Source organism: Vitis riparia, chromosome 1 (assembly GCF_004353265.1).
Source record: "Vitis riparia cultivar Riparia Gloire de Montpellier isolate 1030 chromosome 1, EGFV_Vit.rip_1.0, whole genome shotgun sequence".
In the NCBI taxonomy this organism is placed as follows: Eukaryota; Viridiplantae; Streptophyta; class Magnoliopsida; order Vitales; family Vitaceae; genus Vitis; species Vitis riparia.
In genome coordinates, this window is record NC_048431.1 from 5,411,842 (window position 1) to 5,431,623 (window position 19,782).

A 19,782-nucleotide genomic window follows, 5' to 3' on the forward strand; every position below is an offset into this window, starting at 1 on the left:
TTTTTGTGTTTATCTTTTCCTTCCTTTTTCTTTGCAGGTAGGGGCCACAAGGTCGAGATGTTTCTTATGGCTTACGTCTCATCTCAACAGAACACTACGAACTTCAGCCAAGTCCCGGGTGATTCTCTCATGGAGTGAGGATAGAACCCCCCTCCCCCCTCTTGCCGCTGGAAACAGTATCACCCTTTTTGAGTCTAGCAAAATCTGGTCTCAGAAAGGTGTCATTTTCAAATGGCTTTGTAAAAATGAGTGATGGATTAGGAAGAGAGAATTTGTAACGGGGTGATAAACAAAAATCAAACCAGGTTCCATTTTCAATCTGATGAAAGTTAAAAGGCATAAATGCTTTTAAGAGATAGAGGCACCACATGAAGTTTTGTATGTTCTCGGCTTCTAGCAGCTAAAGAAATCAAAATGTAAACCACAGTGAGCTGATTGAAACCAATTCAACCTAGAATAGAAGGCCGGTCAAGGAAAACAATGATGCTATTATTGTAATCAAATCCATCTTTTTGCCAGTCAAGAATGCAGTAAAAAGTACAGAAACATGTTTTCATGACATAAAATTATCTATTGTTCACCTAAGGATGACCAACAGAGACAGAAGAAAGAGGAATTCGATGGAAAAAATACATCATGATGGTAGTACATGAGGATTTTAACAATTCAGGGACCCATTATAGAAGACAAAATTTCAGCCATGTGGACCACAAAGGGTATTTTGTTTGGTGGTGCTTATGCTTGAGCAACTGCTGAATCATTTATGAGTGGTTCACTGATTTCAAGCAGTTCATTCCGAAGACCAGTGAAAACAACAGAATCTGTCTCAATGGGTTTGAACTTGATAAGAGCAGAGGGGACCAGTTCCTCTTCATCTAAAGTTGTGGCTCTATCTCCTGCTGCAGGAAAATGCGGTATCACCCGACGTTTAATAACCACAGGATGTAACAGGTCAAACTCCAAACATGGTTCTTTTAGTGCAGAGCTTACAAACTGAAAATTGAAAAAAAATAAAAAAACTAAGTACAAACCACTAGAAACATGTATTGAAGTGATGATAGAAATGCAAAACTCCTTTCAACAGATAAACCAAACAGTGCATCTTGGAGTTGGGAGTGTTTGTGAAACGGTTAAATCCAGAGACTAGTAAAAGTAAATTTGCAACTGAAACTAACATGTCACATTCAGCTCCACAAGGGTTGTGTGAAAATGAAATTGATTATCTAACACAAATATGTACCATTAACTAATTGAAGGGTCAAAAACAGGGAATTAACAACATATTAGAGCATGATAACCAAAACCTTCAAGTATTGGAGCATGATAACAAAAACTTGCAAAGAAATTTTAACATTCCTGTTTCAATTTCTTGCATCTTTGTCTTTTTTTTAACAAAATCCTAAAATAATTTAAATAGATATGGTAAACTGCCTGCAACTTAAAAGATTGCAGGTTGTATGATTTTTGTTCAGAGTTCACCAAAGGGCTAATTCAGGACAATAGAGAAGTTTATAGAATTGGGTTTGGTAATTTGTTATAGATGCATGATCTAAGAGAACAGTCTCAACTTGTCATTAAATTGGTCATCAGCAACAAAACATCCACATTCGAGAGGACGGAAATTTCCTCCTAGGACAGAGAGTCCATTATTTTTATCACTAGATACCCTGCACATCTAAAGAAGTCCCTGCTTGACATGGCTAATACATGTGGATGAGACAACACAAATTCAGAATATTCTATATCTAGCACTAGGTATCAGATCTACTATTCAATTGTCTCCGTATGAGGCACCGATTCCAATAAAATTTACTTAATGACAGTTTAGTGTCTGAATTACACTGACAAAAACAGGTGGGAATGGAACAAGAGGAGGAAAACATCAAATAAGTGGCTGAGAGGACTAACCTCATAGAGAGCACTGGTTGGTTCCCAAGGAGCAAAGACACCTTGGAGCACAACTCCATCAGGAAACTGGACCCGAATAACAGTTTTTGTGTACCTCCTCCTTGCAATTTTTGCCTGTTTTTCCTTGTATGACTTGGGGATCAAAAGCTGAGATTCTGCAATCTTTTTCTTCCTTGCATCGGCTTCTCTTTTCAGCTCTCCAATCGAGAGGTTGAAAAAAGAATCTGGCAGCTCAATTTTTGCTGCTACGCTCTCAGGCACAGAAAAGAAAACCCGGATCTAAATTAAGCAAAAACTTGATGAATATCAGATGCCATAGATGGTAGGAATGTCAGGATTATGAATCATGAATGTTAAGACACAAAATTCAAATCACATATAGATTGTGGAAAGGAAGAACCAAATTAATAAAAGATCAGGATATAATGCAGAAAACATTAATAAAACCAGAACTACTACAAGATATAATAAAGTATAGCAAAGTATAATAAATTGCTGACACCCACTAAATTCACTACTCCTAGAAGTTTACTTGCAACGGCTCTTGCTACGTCAATCACCAATAGAGAAAAAATGACATTAAAGAAGCTAACAAAAATTGATTACTTTTGGTCAGGGCAATGGACATTGGGTTCCTCTTTAGAAGTAATGTTGTGCAAGAGGAAAGTCCTTAAGTGAAGGTTCCCAGATTTGTTTAGTATTGTGTTGCACAAGAATGGTTTTCTAGCATCCAAGTTTTGGACAGGATTAGGAGATTGAATCCATATCGAATCTTCTTTATCAGAGTTAGAATTCCAATTAAGGTAAGAGTCTCAGTTGTCTAGAAGGCTTCCAAGAAAATTGCGTTCTTAGGTAGAGTTACTATTTTTTGCCGCTAGGGATTAAGGCAGTTTCCTAGGAAAGAAGTTTGATAGACAGGAGGCCCTTCAAAGGTACATTCTTTGTTTGTCAACAAAAAAGAAGAACCTGGTAGGGTTATCAGTGACATAAAAGAGGAGTTCCCTGTAAGAGATGAGAGACCAATCATCATCTCATTCAATGTTTGTGGCTTGGGATATTTGGGTTTTATCTTTACACTTCACATTGGTTCAGTGTTGCTGAGGTCAGTTGGCGAGTCACTTTATAGTCAGCAAAAGAGCTTCGCCAGAAAGAAAGTGTTACGGAGTTAGATGAGTTTTCTTCTCAAGAGCCCCACCTCCCCACAAGAAATCCCTCTGAATCTGCTCTAACCTCAATATGATCGTCCTATGTAAAGAAAGCACAAACATGTAATAAATGGACAAGCTAGCCAAAGTGCTCCAAATCAAGGTGATCCTCCCTCCTTTGAAGATGTACTGTCCCTTCCACATTGTCAATCTCTTTTGAAACCACTCCTCCACACCATCCCAAGCAACCATAGACTTAAAAGGCCCACCCAACGACAATCCCAAGTAGGAAGAAGGGAGACTCCTGACCTTACAACCAAGTTTTGCAGCCAAATCCTCCACATTTTCCACACATCCCACTAGGATTAACTCACTTTTATCCAAATTAATTCTCAACCCCGAAATGACCTCAAACCACATGAGGGTCCAACATAAATATGTCAATTGATCCTGAGAAGCCTCATAGAATACAAGTGTATCATCCACGAACAATGAGTGAGACACTCGAGCCCCTTCACCACCTCTACCCCTCACCTTACAAGATATCAAAAAGCACAACTCTCTTTAGTAGGCAACTAAGTGCCTCCACAACAATCACAAACAAGTATGGTGAGAGGGGATCTTCTTGCCTTAAACCCTTAGAACTTTGAAAAAAACGTAAAGAAGTCTCATTAACCAAAACAGAGAACCTTGCTATGGAGATACACTACTGCATCCACCCTAGCCATTTCTCCCCAAAACCCATCATACCTATAACCGTAAGCAAGAAGGATCAGTCCACATGATTATACACCTTCTCTATTTGCAGATCACCACACACTCATTACTCTTCAAAATCGAATCTATAGTCTCATTAGCAACAAGAGTAGCATCTAGAATTTGGCTGCCCTCCACAAAGACATTTTTTGCCTTGGAAACCACCTTACCCACCACCAGCTTTAACCTATTGGCTAGCACTTTAGCCAGCCACTTATACAGCCCTCCCATCAAACTAATTGGCCTCAAATCCCTTAAGTCTTCTGCTCCCCTTTTTGGGGGTCAAAACTAAGAAGGTTGCATTCAAACTTCTAACAAAATAGTTGTGGTCATAAAACTCCTTGAAAAATCTCATGACCTCCTCCTTCACAAACCCCCAAGAACACTGCCAGAAAGCCATGGAAAAACCATCGGGCCCTAGCACTTTGTCCCCACTAAAACGCACTAAACAAGCTCTTAAAAACTCTCTCATTTCTAATTCAAACATGTGGCCTCATGGGCATCTCCTAGTTGATGGTCAAGTCAGTTCACTATCCATGACAGATTTTTCGGAGTGGTAGTGTACTTAGTTCTTGATTAGGTTTGTAGTTGTAGGTTGCTTCTTTTTGTTTATGCACAAGTATACTTTTAGTGTATTGTAAAATCTTTCAACACCAAGTCAAAATGTTCCAAACCATACATTATCCTTGAATTTAATTCTTTCAAAAAACACACTGAATCAAGCACCATGATCATATCCAGAAGATTTAGGATACTGGTAGGTTTTTGGTACTTTAACCTAGAGTGCAAGATTGCTTTTAAGGTGGTAAATTTCACAAATTCCAAGATGTGGGCTTTAGTAATGATGATAGTGTTTGAAAAGCTATAAAAGTGGCTGGTAAACTCTCTACTTTAGGCAGTTAAATGCAATAATCCTGGCTGCTATAGGAATTTGATTCCCTTTGGCTTGATCAAATGCCATTACTTGTCAGGGAATTGATTAAATTTCATGGGATATGATATGGATAGAGATGTCTACTATAATCAACAATTTATAACCATGCCCATTTTACTCAAGCAGAAATAACATCAAAGATGCTACAAAAGAGAGGTATCACTCAGGCAGATTAGATACTTTGCAACCATGTAGGAAATCAGTCCATGTCATATATCCTTGTCACATAGATGTAAAGAGATGAGCATGGCTTGTTTGAAATGTAACATCACAGTGATTCTTTAGTTTCAACATTCTATGGAGAAAATAAGGTGCACTCTCATGTCACAAGAAATTACTAAATGCTCACTCTTTTCTTGGATTGGAAAGCACTGGATGCCCCCAATCCTCAGAAGATTTTCTCTCAAACCTACTCGGTTTCTTTTACAACTCTAGTAGATGATTTTAATTTTCCATCAGAAGATAAATTTAAAACCTTCAAATAGATCAACTAGGTATTAGGAAACATAAAAAATTTTAAAGGAAAAGCATGCAATAATGTGACAGTGTCATAGCAACAAAGAAAAATGTCATAAACAAAGAATTACCCTACCTGCCTGTCGACCTTTTTCAGCTCAACGGGCTCTTCTACATCAGCCGGAGAAACTGGAGAAGATGAATTCTCCATCTTTTGCGGTTCCAATAATGATACTGCCATATTAATAAGAACAATGTGATCCTTTGTAGCAGATTCCATCACGGCCCACATCTCCCCACCCTCCTCTCGCAATTGAAATCCGACACACTCCAACAGCTCAACCCCTCCCACAACCTCGCTAATGGCTTCCCTTATCTTTGGATTACCCATCCGAATTCTACGGAACTTGGCATTTCCTGGTTCTTTAGCTATATTCCTCAACAACTTGAGAACAACCTCGACGGAACCCTCTGAAGGCTTACCCGATAGAAAAACGCCTACCCGATCCTCCAATTGAGTTGAACCATTATCACCATTGGACAATTCTGAAGAATACTGATTATCATTATGCTCAACCCCACTATTTACACAGCTATCGACATGAATCGTGGTCTCTTCCTCAGACGTGAAGGATTGACCGCAAATAGGACACTCGAACACATTCAAGGAATACCCATGTTTCGATCGTTTCCCAGAAGTGACCAATGAGTCAAATGGATCAAACCCGTCCACCGGTTTGCTATTGTGCTGAAAATTGGACTTATTCTGATCGGAATTGGACTTGCGCTGATCAGAAGCAAGTGTTGTTTGAGGGAGAGGCCTGGGATTGGGCGGAGCCACGGAGGGCGGTTTAGGCTTGGTTTCGACGGGTAGAGAAGGTCGGGTATGGATGGGATTACTGGGCCCTGAAGAAGATGAACCCAAGACTCTGCCTTGGCCCTTGAATTTACCAGAGGAAGATGAAGAGAAGGGGCTGTTGACTTTCTTCATGAAACCCTTGACTTTGTCCTTCATATCATCCATTGCAATAAAAGAAGCTGAAATCAACAAAACAAAAAAGGGAGAACACCGTTAGAAGAAAAGTTGTGGGCTAATGACAATGGGTTGTTGTTTAGGGGTTTCTGTATGGATGTCGTTGTAATCTCAGAACTCAGACTTGGCGGAGGGAGAAATCGAAGAAACCGGAGGCCATACACGCACTTCAGCCGTGTGGGGCTTTGCCAACTCGGCAAATGGGTCCCATCTGTACCCACGCATGCATCATTTCTTCTGGAATAAGAAATTTCAGAGATGTTAAACCATCGTGACATTTGGACTTTTTCCTTACACATTTTCTCAAAAATTCTGGAATGAGCAATCTGTGATATGTTCGGTCATCGTGACAGAGATGCTTTCAACTTGATGATAAAACCCTTGACAAAAAAAATCCATCTATGATATCACATGGATGGATACCGAAGAATTATTTTGAACCATTAGATGTGTTAGATTGGATCTTGACCATTCATTTCAATAGATTTTATTTAAGTTTTTGTTATAATTTATGTAGGTGTGAATATCCCATTAAACAATATATGAAGGTATGACTTTTTGATACCATAGTTTGACCCATTATTAAATAGCTTTTTATAACTTCTATTTTCTCTTAAAAATTACCACATTCGCATCACATCTTTTCTTTGTAAGAGTTTTCCTATTTTTTATAATTAATAATTATTTTTATTTTTCAGAATATTTCTCTTGATCCTCAAAAATATTCACGGTATGATGTTAAAATGCATTTTTTCGAAACCCGTACTTAAATTAACATATAACTAAATAAAAACAAAAAAAATAATAATAATATAATTACAGCAAACACCAGCTTCCTCAAACCCCCCAATCAATACAAATGCGGGAGAAAAAACGTAAGAAAAGCAGAAGAGAAAAGGGGAGGCAAACTCTAAAAGTAAATGAAAAAATCCCACAGTTGAGGCCCTGTGAGCGAGAAAAGCGGCTCTCAAAAACTTCATTAAGACGAGGAACATAACCAATGGTCATGATCCATCTTCAATCTGATTAGGCTGTGGCTCATACTCCAGCAGCCCCGACCCAAAAATCAGCTCAATCTGCCTTGTCACCTCAGCCATGGAGGGGCGTCTTTTAGGGTGTTTAGAAGTACAAAGCAGAGCAAGATGTAACAGCTGAACAACTTGCTCCTCAATGTTGTCATACTTAAGAAGCTCAAGATCAAACACATCAATCGCCCCCCTTTCCTGAACCACAGACTCCACCCACCTAGGAAGGTCCATCTCTTCCTCGTTGGAAAGGGCATAGGCGGGAGCTTTGGCTGTCAGCAGTTCCAAAAGCACAACACCGAAACTGTAGACATCGGCTTTTTGGGAAACTGTATAGGAACCCCTGGCCTCTGGTGCACAATAGCCTGAATGTTTGGGAGCAGAGGTCACGGAAACCAGTTGGACTATGCCAAATTCTGTAACTTGAGCGTCACAGGAATTGGTGAGCAGGATATTGGATGACTTGATGTTGCCATGGGAGACATTGGGGCCATGAGAATGTAGATAGTTGATACCGCGGGCAGCTCCTAAAGCAATTCTACCCCTAACTTCCCAACTCAGTGGAGCTCTCCCTGCACCTCTGTCTCCTGTAACATTCGAGAAAGCTAGTGAGGCAAACACGATTCTACTAATGGTTTATTTTTCTTCAATCTCTTCTTCTTGCTAAACAAATGTTTGACAAAATCTTAGGCTGCATTCCACAAATGATGCTTGTGAAGTTCCATTCAGCATCACAAAATAAGACTCTAGTTAATTTCCAGATTTCCATACTTTTGAATTATAGCTATATCTTTATGTTTAATTAAAACCTCAAGTATTTTCTTTAAGAATTATGAGAAAATATTCCACTGAACTTAAGTGTTTAATTTGGGAAATGAAGTGACAGAAATTGGTTATCAACTTTCATTCACTCATCATAGTGCTAGTGCTGTTCTTTTAAGTCATCAATCATCAATGGGGTCTAATAATTTGTAATTTAGCATTCAACTAAAAAGATCCAGACGAAACAGGGACAAACTAACCAGAAAAAGGACTCTAATTTTGAGATACAAAGACTCTTGATATAAACTCCAACACAACAAGAACGATCAGAATGTTAAGAAAAAAAAACAAAAAGACAAACTATAAGTTCGCATTGTATTTGGAATTTGGGACTGTAAAATAAAGTCATGGCAATTCATCATGAAAATGACCACAAAAAGTACAGTTCAATTATAGTGAAACAAATCGATGGTTTGAATGAGACCTCAAAGCAAGGAAGGGAAAAAAACATGAAAGGAAAATCAAAGGCTTACCATGTAAAAGTGAGGACAAGTTTCCCATGGGCAAGCAGTCATAGATAAGAAGCTTCTCATCCCTGCCGTAATAATATGCTCTGATAGATGCCAAATTTTCATGAACCATCCCTCCTAACCTTGCAACCTCCTCCAGAAATTCCCTCTCATAAACACATATATTTCTCAATCTCTTCACAACCACTTCAACCCCTTCCCCCACCATAGCCTTATAAGTAGTACCACATGTCCCCTTCCCCAACACCTCAGCTGAGGCTCTCAACAGCTCCTCCAAATCAAATACACTTAAACCATTCCCCAAAAACACCAACCCATTAGCATTCCTAATTTTCTCAACTCCATTTGCTGCCTTTTCTGCTGGAAACCCATTTATCCCACCACCGTTTTCTCCCTTATCAACTGGTTGATTGCTAGGAATTTCAAATTCAGGCCCTGTTCTTGTCGTCCTCCTATATTTTCTAAAAAAAATCAATACAACTATAATAATTAAAACCAGACCGATGACGGAAGCAATGACAATTCCAGCAATCGCTCCACCGGAGAGCTTATTTCCACTGTCGGGGCAAGACGCAAGGGGGCTACCACATAGTGAATTCCCTTGAAATGCATCTGAGCCAAAATTTCTAAGACCTTTTGGAATAGAGCCACTCAATCTATTGTAAGAAACATTAAAGTAGCGCAACCCGAGGTTCAAATCTGGAATAGACCCGTTGAGTTGGTTTCTCTCCAAATACAAAGTTCTCAACTTTGTGAGATTCCCAAACCCCGGCGAGATCTCGCCGGATAAATTATTTATCGACAAGTCCAAGCGAACAAGGTTATTCAGCAGGAAGAGTTCCGCCGGTATCTGGCCAGAAAACTGATTATCCTGCAAGAATAGCCGCTGGAGTTGCGTACAGGAGCCCAAATCCGAGGGGAGGTTACCGGTGAGGGAGTTCCCCCGTAGACTGAGATCGCGGAGTTGGGTAAGGTTACCGAGTGTGTTGGGGGGAATATTACCTGTGAGGTCGTCGGCGGGAAGGCGTAGGGAGGTAACGCGGTCAGCATCGCACTGGATACCTTCCCAGGAACATGTGTCGGTACCGTTCCAGATGAGGGTGCGGCCGCGGACGGAGTCGCGGAAGGCGAGAAGGGCAGCTCTGTCGGAAGAAAGGTCAGGTTTAGCGGGAGGGAAGTAGAAGAAGAGGAGGAGCAGTGTGAAGAGGTGAGAGTACATGTGTGGAGTTTAGGGAAATCCGGTGGGTAAGTTTTTGCATTGCATGGGGGGTTTTTGAAGGAACTCATAATCAGATTTTAAATATTGCATGATGGTTTTTTCATATTTCTTGTGCATGGACTTGGTCTACACACGGACTTTTTTTGGCCTAAAAACCCCAGGAAAAGTCCATTTTCAAACCCCTTGCAACTCTTCCAAACATCTTCCTCATCTTATTATAACGAATTAATCAAATCACCTCTTGAGTCTTCGCATTCAACTAATTAATAACACGGGTTTTGACATAGAAACAAAATACTTTCATTTTCTCTTCCTCCTACTTTTTTCCTTCTCGCCTGCCCTACCACTCAACCACCTCTCTCTCTCTCTCTTCTTCTTCTTCCTTGGCTGCTTTTTTCCTTCTTTCTTTTTAATTATTATTATTATTAATTACACATTACATTCCAACACCACGTCCATTTCCTAGTGACGGATATATATTTCTTTTAACATAACGCAATATAGTTGAATTACAATTATTTGGCTTTTCAACTTAAATGGAAAGAGACTGGGCAACAATCATTTGCCACTAGATCTTATTCCTCTTCTGTAATTGTGTCATTCGTCGTAAAGGTTGACCGATACATTATTCGTTATTTATGTATATTTTATATTTTGTTGCAGGAAACAAACAATTCCTACAACTGCCCAACACCCACGGCTTTTAAGCTCCTTAAATTCACTGTTTGATCCCTCTTTTATTTGAAAGGAATGAGACAATAACTACTTACTGGATGCAAGTTGTTGGTTCCCCATATCGTCCATAACCTAGTTTTCCCTGCAAAATCCACATTTAATGTTGGGAAGAAGAAAACACGCACTTAGTTTTGACTTTTTAACCTTGACGCTGTGTTGGCTTTGATCACAACGCGGTTACGGAGTGCTTGACATGAAGATTGTGACATCGGGGAAAGAGACTTAGGGAAGAGAACGTGTCAAAACTTTTTGTAAGGTCCAACTTCATCCTCCGCATCACCCACGGAGACGGAGACTTGCCTTTCGACTTTTGCACTCTGTTTTGTTACATATACCGAATTTTCAAGAACCAAGATGGGGGGGCAGGGGACTCCTTCCACCCCGGGTCCCAGCCCACTCTGTCAGAAAATTTTATCTGCTATTAATGAAAATTTAATCACTTTCCAAAATGAAAATATCCTCCACCTTTCTGCCAAGATTTTTCTTCAAAAATAGATGAAAAACCATGTAAGCAACACATGGAGACTACATTTAACATAAATATGAGTTTATATAATATTCTAAAATTCCTGTCTGATAAAAATGATTATTTGATATTTAATCATAATAATTAGGAGCTAAATTGAAATAAGGATGAAATGATTTTTGTAATTTACCTTGCAAAATAAAAGCAGTTAATCTACTAAACTGCTAAAAGCAATGTTGGCAACTTGGGAACAACTTGTTCATCGTTTAATGGATATGCCATACATTATGGGAAAGGATTTCAGCTAGCTAGCTAGCAAACGGGGAATATCAAGCTTTAAACTTGCAAACGAGGGTTCACATCCATGTAGAAATCAAGAAACAACTGAAGCTTATAACCCATATTTCATTGCTTGTTTCATAGACGATCCAGCAATTGATCCTATTTTTGGCTGCTCATATAAAACACTTAATTCAGCACTCTGGAACAGCTGCTCAACTCCATTAACCACACAATCCAAGGAACAGTGGCCGAACTGGCAAATGGATTATGGACCCCGAACATTGTCTTCAAAACTACTATCACTCCCAATTATCCAGTCATCAAGGACTCGAGTTACTTCACCCTAATGAATCACCTCAGGAACGAAGCAATCAAGCAATTGGGGGCAAAAGGGCCCTTTGTGTTTCTCACTATGTGCAACCAGCAACAAAGGATGGGCAAAGTATTATTGGGTTTAGGCCTATGATAAAGACAAGCTTTGCTGCTCTTGGTATGGGAGCCGGAGACAGACTGAGAAGAGAACAAGGAACCTACTGGATAGCAGATGGAAATGGTAAGGGAATAAGCAAACTATTGTGGACATGGTGATAACTGATAATACACTAATACATATGGAAAACAGTTCCACAGAAAGGGAACCTATTGAAACACAGCAATGATGAACCAACCCAACACACGTGTTTGTTCAAACATGTCCCCTCAACATTTTTTGGGGAAATAAAAAGAACTACCATGTAATAGGAGTGCAAGTGGTGGCCCCTCAACTGTTGTTTGGCATGTGCAAACGGCAAAAGAGAAGAATTACAAGGGTTGGAATCTGAAATAAAGGATGGATTGTCCCTCTCGCAAATCCCAAGAATGGAAAATGGCTCTACAGCAGAAGAAAAGAAAAGAGAAGAACAATATAGCAATGTACATGGTGAAAGCACAGCACTAGTGTTTAAACAAAACAGTTCCCACCGAACTTGCAACTAATTGAGAATATGACACATAAAAGGGTAGTAGACCACCACTAGCTTGCCACAGCTCAGGTGGTATCGGGAGGAATTCTAAAGTAAAAGAAAAGCCAAGCGTAATGTGGATGCCACAATGCCTAAATCGGTGTGGCTATCCAATTTTTTTTTTTATTATTATTTGATAGACTATTAATATGCCATGTATATAAATCTGCACATGATATTAAATATCTAACATAAGTTCAAGGTTAAAATGAACAATTTGCCTCAATTTCATGAACATTACTAAACAAATTGTTTAGGGTCCAGCTACGATACTAATTTGGTACATACTGAAAAAATGAGACCAATCCAATTGTGCTATATTTACATTTAGATCCCATTGCTTAGTATCAAATTCGGTCTCATTACTTGTACTTGATCTTATTCTATTGTATCTTAGTCCCATTGTTTGTATCCTCACCCAATAACTTAAATTTTATCATGTACTTTTAATTATCCAAATGAAAAGTTTGGTATGTACCTCTTTGGTATCTTAAACTATTCCAATTGTTTAACAGAAGATGCAAAATACCAATTCAAGCATCTAATAAATTTTTATAATTAAACTCTAATTCACACCTACTACACAACACAACCATGCAAACAGGATTTAAGCAACAAGACTACTTTTTGGATTAGACTCGATATATCAAATCCAGGTTCAAATCCAATCTGTTTTAAAAAAGTGAAACATCATGTCAAGAACCCTTCTTCACTGAAGACATTGCTTAAAAACATGATTATCAGCAGTTTTCATAGTTGCCAGCTTGAAAAATGCATCATGGATTGTATTTGTATTTTACCAACCAAAAGCATGTGTGTGAGGCATTTAAAAAAAAAAAAAAAAAACACCACAAAAGGGCTGCAACCTGAGTGCATAAGGAGGTATGGGGCATTGAAAAAAAACCATAAAACAAAAAAAGAAAGGAAAATGCCCCAAGAGTTGAAAAACAAAAGATTATAAATTGAAATCCAACCTGCCAGTAAGATCCAACAAAGAGAGATCAAAGATTTGTGATTCATCATAGAGTTCTAACAAAAAGCTCTTTTGGTGACTAATCCAACATCTCCTGCTCTTTAAAAGTTCAATCATCATGCACTCTCCAAATGCACTAAAACAGGTAGAAACTCTCCACACCAATCTTCTATCTCTTCCCCCCTCCAGGTCCATGCCATTTTAAGAGCAAGTCTTGATATTCCTTGGAAGTACATAATGGATCCCAAATAGCAAAAAGAAAAGGTCCCAAAGCAAGCAAGCAAGCTTTCTTGCAATGGATAAGAATATGGTTTCCTAATTCCTGTCTACTTGCACAAACATCATCCATTACCAAATGCCAACCCTCATATGATAAGCTGACCAAATGTAATGATCTTTTACCACACAGCCTCCCACCCAAAAATCACAAGCCTTAGCTGAAGCACCTGGAATCCAAAGTTCCTAAGCATGGAAGTTCATAGAACTCGCAGAAGATAAGGAGGAATAGAATGCTTTAGCATAAAAGCATCCATTCTTTCCTTCTCTCCACACTAAGGTGTCCTTCCATCTGTTTGCAGAGTCAGTAGATGAATGTGCTCAAGCTCAATAGCCACTAGCTCCAACTCTCAATCATGAAATGACCTCCAAAAGCAAAGAGACTCTAAATAGCTCTCCCCTCCTGCACCACACCCACAAGTCTCCCTACTTCCACATTTCTATCCAAAGCAATTCTAAACAAGGATGGGTGGCCCTCTTCAAGAGAAGACTCCTAAAACCATCTGACCAACAAAAGATAGGTTCTCAACCCCTTCCTTATCAATATGAGTCCTAGGCCAAAACCCCTCCCATAGACACCTTATAGCTTTTCAAAGACATTCACCATATACCTTGTCCACTTTGGAACTCCACCTGCCATCCATCTTCCCAAATGTAATATTCTTTCATTAATATCTCAAGATTTTTATAAATTGGGAAATTGACAGCAAAATATGTGTATATGGAAAAAAATATACATTATAGAAGTGGGCCAAAAAAGTGCATAGGAGTTTTTTAGAACCAAAAATGTGAAAGGACCTTTTCACAGATAAAATAGAATTTATTACCAAGACACTTGACATACGAAAAGACCATTTAACCTTTAAAAGAAAACATAAGGTTCAGAAAAGGACTTCAAACCCACTGCCTAGTTTACTTGGGCATCTAGGCAGCTCACATTCTGTATTTTTTCAGTAGATTTTTCCTTTCTTCTTTGCCCCTTTTTGAGTGGTACAAACTAAATAACCTCTATCTCTCATCCCTTCCTCAGGGGAAGGATAACATCATCCATCTTAAGAAAATAAAATGGAAGATCATATCTTGGCATAGGATGTAACATATCAACCTCCAGGCATAAACTTTAGGCCTTCTCCTTTTTCTACTTCTAGAATTAGAGCAACATCAACAGCACATGCAACTACGAGTGGAACTTGGACAGGCAACAACCACACAACATTAACAACTTGCAGAGGATTGCCCTAGGAGCAACATTGATATTTTTGTTTTAGGCAAAGGTCATTTATGTTAACAGTGTCCAACAAAAGGATGCATAAAAGCATACATGATGTATACAAGGATGCCAAAATGCCAGCAACATCGATTAATCTTCAAAAGATTTTTGCAGGAAAAATAAGAAAAACATATAATTGGTTTCATCACAAAAGTAAACATAAAAGCATTCAGATGCATACAAAGGATGCCAAAATTGCAGCAACATTGATTAATCTTCAAAAGATTTTTGCAAAAATAAAAAAATAAACCCAATTAACCCGAAATCAACCTGAGCTTAAAGGAATGAGGTTTGGATGGACTTAGGTCGAGTACCTCAGGTTAGAAGTTAGGTTGGGTTGGGATTAGGTTAGCCATCAACCCGATCAAACCACCCAAATTGCAGCCCTATTTATTTATTTATTTTGTAAGGGGGGTTGGGTTAGGGTAGGGAATGGATCAAAAAAGCATCTATGGATTTTGAGTTGCCAATGAAGCATTCCAAACAGTCAATCAAGCTTGTTGCTTTCCAACAATTTCCCATCTAGGAAGGGCTATTTAAAATTCTCCCACACCATCAGGTAAAGGTCACCATCACAATCATTTCTTGCCACTCCCATGCCTATAATGCTCCCCCGCATCCAATAGAAGGTTTGTTCCTTAGCTATTGCTCTTATTCGTTTTGAATCAAGCAAATGAAATTCTATTTTCTCAAGACAATCATCTTAAATAATAATGATAATATATGTAACAAAAACTTCTTCTACCTCCATTTTTATAACATATCCCCCTTCCCCTTGCTAGTGATATTACTAATCACCATGATAAAGATTAGAGCTTACAGTGGTTCAAGTGAAAGGGAGAAAGGGAGAAAGGAAGAAAGCGAAAGGGAAAGGGATTTGGCTCCTTCCAAGATACCAGCATTCTAAAAAGCTATTTGAGTGTTTTCAGGGCCAATAGGGAATGACCTGGGAAAAAAGAGACACGGTAATAAGATAAGCCTTCTAATTTTTATAGAAGTTTAGGTGTTTGAATTTGAGAAAGGTTCTCAATGCTAATCCATGAAATGCACATATCTGCACATTTCCGAATATAACATTTTTCAAAAGAAGCTTAGGCTTTCCAATTTACAATTTTCTGAAGGAGAATCCCTGCTCATCTTGTCAATGAAAGGATATGGAGTTCCCAAGTGATGCATAACGCATTGTACATGGCATGATAGATAATATAAATTTGAAGAAAGGGGAGGAGGAAAGGGGAAAAAGGGAAAAGTGCAACAATTACGAATTTCAACATAATCTTAGTGGTAAAAGAGGGTAATAGGGGATCAAAGGAGAATACTTATTGTCAAAAATAAGAGCATTTGAGGATGTAGTATGAAAAGGAAAGGTGGTTATTAAGGACAGCTTCTTAGTAAGATTATGTTAGGATTCCTAGAAATCCATTTTGTAATAGAGAATGAGGACATCTTTGCACTTTCAAGATATCCTACTTCCTCAGATAGTAAGAGCATGAATTTAGCTTGTTATATCATATGTTCTATGCAGGAAGGCGAGATTGTGGAGTGATCGGAGAAAGCAAAAGCCAAATAGTCTAACATCCTCAACAAAGGTTCCTATGGTGCATTTTATCCTTGCTAACTGGGCTGGAAAATCCAGAGCCAAACAGTCCAGACACAAGCTGCTAACTCAGTTTGCAATGACATGTATGATAAATGGGCAACAAGGAATCCTTCTTGTCCCCATATACCAAACCAAAGGACGATGCAACTCTGGCCTCAAATAATGCCTCTTGCCAAATCACCAAACAAAGCCCTCACTACCACCTCAGAGAAGCTGCCAGTAGGGGTTGTTGTAAGAACACTAACCACAGCACCAAAAGCTGCTCATAGGGCTTAAGGCTCTGGCGGCCATATTTGATCCTAAGGTTGCAGTTAAGCACCAGGGTGCAAGATCCTCAATTTGGGGGCAATGTTTCCTTAGGACATATAAATAGTCCATGGATTCACCTCTTCAAGAGGTTAATTCATTCTACTTACCTAGGGTTGCCACTAGGTGCTTCATTTAAATTAGTAAGAAAATGGGACTTGGTGGAGGAGATGTTTTAAAAGAGGCTCACTTTGTGCAAGCGGCACTATTTCTCCAAAGGAGGGAGACCCACTTTGATTAGAAGTACTCTATTTAGTCTCCCAATTTACTTCATGTCTTTGTTTGTTATCTTAAAAAAAGTGAGTCAAAGGTTATAGATTCAAATAAACTTCCTATGGGACAGAGCAAAGCTTGCAAAGAAAAGGCCCATCAGGTTAAGTGGCCTTTACTTTGCATGGACAAAAAGAGTGGAGGTCTAGAAATTAGAAATTTCTCCATTTTGAATAAGGCTCTCCCAAGTAAGTCGTGATGGAGATTTGCGACCGGAAGGGACCCTTTTTGGAAGTGGGTTATTTCTCAAAAATTCAAGATAGTAGAAGGAGGTTGGTGCTCAAGGGAAGTGAGAAATGCTTAAGCGGTGGTGGGTGTGTGGAAAGCAATTAGAAAAAATTGAGACTTTGTCAACAACAAAGTTCACTTCTCTATTGGTAATAAAAGAAGAGTTGAGTTCTAAAAAGATAGATACAAATGTTTTGGGAATTACTTGCTTCCTAGACCACTCTAGTGGAATGGACTCAAGTGGAGTTTCGAAAGGTGGAAAGTGTTGGTTTGCCGTAGAATCTAAGACGTTCAAAATCTCCATTGAAGTGGTCCGAGGTAAACTGAGATGAGCTATTTTGGAGAGGAGTAAAGGCTTTTCCTCTTGGATAAGATTTGGTGAAAATAGCTTAAGTCTACTATTGGAAGGTGTGGAAGCTTGGTGTAGAGGAGAGTCAAATTCGAGGCGTTTAAAAGTTTGGGAAGAAGGAGGAAGAAAATTTAGGTTGGATTGTCGTTCTAATGAGGCTGAGAGGTTTTTACTCTACTCGATCAGAGATGTGGAAGCTAAGAACTTCTGTCTTGTTTTTCCAGAAGGAAATGGCTTAGTAAGGGGTTGGTTTCTATTGGCTAAGAAGTTAAAGGCTCTTGGGGTCTCCATTCCAGTTGTGAGGAATAGCTTCCAATTTGATCCAACCACTGGCAAGGTGGGGAGTAGTGTCAAAGGTTTAGAGAATGAGTCAGGTTCGTTTGTAGAAGTAGTGAAAAGGAAGACAAGAGAGTCGAAGGATTCTTTAAGGGTGCACCTAGGGGAACGGGAACTGCTGTGCAGAGAGGAGCAGCTAGGGCGTTGTCTGGTTGGCTGTTTTGGTGGTAGTCCTAAGTCCATTCCTCTACTGCCTTCTTTGAAGAGATGGGCATTTGAAAGTTGGTTGCTTAAGGGGGATTTAAGAATTTCCAGGCTGGGTGGGGCCCTTGTGTTATTTGAGTTTCAAAATAAATGGGAAGCTGATATGGTGCTTTTAAGAGGGAGCAGACGATTCAAGAATAGAGATTTTCTCTTGCAAAGGTGGGGATCGGAAGTAGGGTGCACTTGGAAAGAGAGCCTTGCTAAGGAAGTTTGGGTGAGGGTTGTAGGACTTCCTCTTCATCTTTGGAGTAAGGAGGTTTTTAAGAGAATTGGAGAGTGTCGTGGGGGGTTTGTAGCTGTGGATGAGGAAACTGCTTTCTTCTCCCACCTACAGTGGGCTCGGATTTTGGTCAAAGTTTCGGGGAAGAAATGGTCAGGGTCTCTGCAGGTGGAGGCTGGTAACTCTAGTTGGGAGCTTAGCCTGTGGTGGGAAGCTTCACCGCGGGTGATGCAGGCTGAGTCAGGTTCCCGGTCGCAAATGAGAAAAGGGTGTGAGGTTAGGGATGAAGGTGGGGGAGTTTCACGCGCTGAAGCTAGAGTACGGGAGCCTCAATTTGAATTTCAAAACAGGGGGTCAGATGTGCAGGTGGCGTGTGGCAGTGGACTGAGGACTGCTGACGGTGTAAGGGGCAGGCCGACAGTAACTCATGTCGCGAGCTCCTCAGCGAGTGGGCCTGGGCCCAAGTCTGGTTGTTGGGTGTCTTTAAAAGGCGCAAGTGGGCCAGTTTTAAAAGGAGCAACGAGATGGGCCGAGGGCCTTTTTTCCCTAAGCCCTGTGGTTTTGGGTTGGGGAAAAGTGTCAAAGGAGCCTTTTGGGCCTTTGAATCCTGAGGCCCATCCGGGTCCTTTTGGGGAGCTCGTCCCTTCTAGGGCTCCCTCTGAGTTTGTCGGGAATAACGCGGGGTTGGAGCAAGAGCTCCTAGCAGTGGGAGACGCCGGCAGCAAGGTTTCGTCTCTTGGCTATCTGAAGCTCACCGACGTAGCACTTTTGGATGAAGCATCCAGGTACCCCCTTCACCTCAAACTCCTTATTCTCTCTTTGGGGCTTGGGGTTTCTTCTCCTTCTACTCCATTCTTGGGGCCCGATGTTGCTGTGATGGGGAAAGAGGGGGTTTCCAGTGGGATGTTTGGGGCAGCGGAAGGAGCAAGGAGTAGGGCTCCTTATGTGAAGAGAGGTTGGAAGTCTTTTCAGCCCGCGAAAGGTGGAACTTGTCTCCGCGGGCTGCGGGTGGCGGTGCAAGTGGGTCTGAGCTAGCTATAGTTCCATTTGGAGTGGATTTAGAAAGTTCATTAGCGGAGACGATGGCCCTTCAGCTGGAAGAGGGGGAGGGAGAGGAAGGATGGAGTTCCAGCTGCCTTGTGAAGTTCAATCGTTGTCTGGGTATGCCGACAGAAGGATTTGAGGACGAAATTTTGTACCTTTTGAGGAGAATGAGGGCAAGAATTGAACAAAAGAGCTAGGACAAGGAGTATAGAAAAACGAAGTCTTCGACTTCAAAATCCAATAGGGAATTAAAGAAGCTAGAGTGGACAGTAAACTATAAAGGAGCTAGAGTGGCTACCAATGCAAACAAGTTTGGAGGGGCTTCTGGATTGGGGTGCAAATGAAGATACGGATTTTGTCATGGAATGTCAGAGGGGCAAACGATATTGATAAGAGAAAAGTCATTAAGTCCGTCATAAAATCCAATAAAGTGGATGTGGTGTGCCTGCAGGAA

At 40.1% G+C, this 19,782-nt stretch overlaps 2 protein-coding genes across 3 annotated transcripts; both read right to left on the minus strand.

Annotated features, from left to right (window-relative positions):
- Positions 1–468: 468 nt before the first annotated feature.
- Positions 469–6,536, minus strand: LOC117917760 (plant UBX domain-containing protein 2). Of its 2 annotated transcripts, none has more exons than XM_034834141.1 (3): positions 5,336–6,533; positions 1,909–2,187; positions 469–993 (listed from the first exon to the last, which is right to left on the minus strand). In XM_034834141.1, exons 1-3 carry the CDS (start codon positions 6,221–6,223, stop codon positions 736–738), a joined length of 1,425 nt encoding a protein of 474 aa, XP_034690032.1. In that variant the 5' UTR covers positions 6,224–6,533; the 3' UTR covers positions 469–735. The 2 variants fall into 2 exon arrangements, with proteins under 2 accessions (XP_034690032.1, XP_034690041.1); XM_034834150.1 differs by having other exon boundaries at positions 778–899; positions 5,336–6,536.
- A 462-nt stretch (positions 6,537–6,998) lies between these two features.
- On the minus strand, positions 6,999–10,124 carry LOC117911623 (probable inactive receptor kinase RLK902). Its single transcript, XM_034826029.1, has 2 exons — positions 8,553–10,124; positions 6,999–7,844 (listed from the first exon to the last, which is right to left on the minus strand). The coding sequence occupies exons 1-2, from the start codon at positions 9,766–9,768 to the stop codon at positions 7,237–7,239; spliced, it is 1,824 nt and encodes a 607-aa protein (XP_034681920.1). The 5' UTR covers positions 9,769–10,124; the 3' UTR covers positions 6,999–7,236.
- Positions 10,125–19,782: the final 9,658 nt, after the last annotated feature.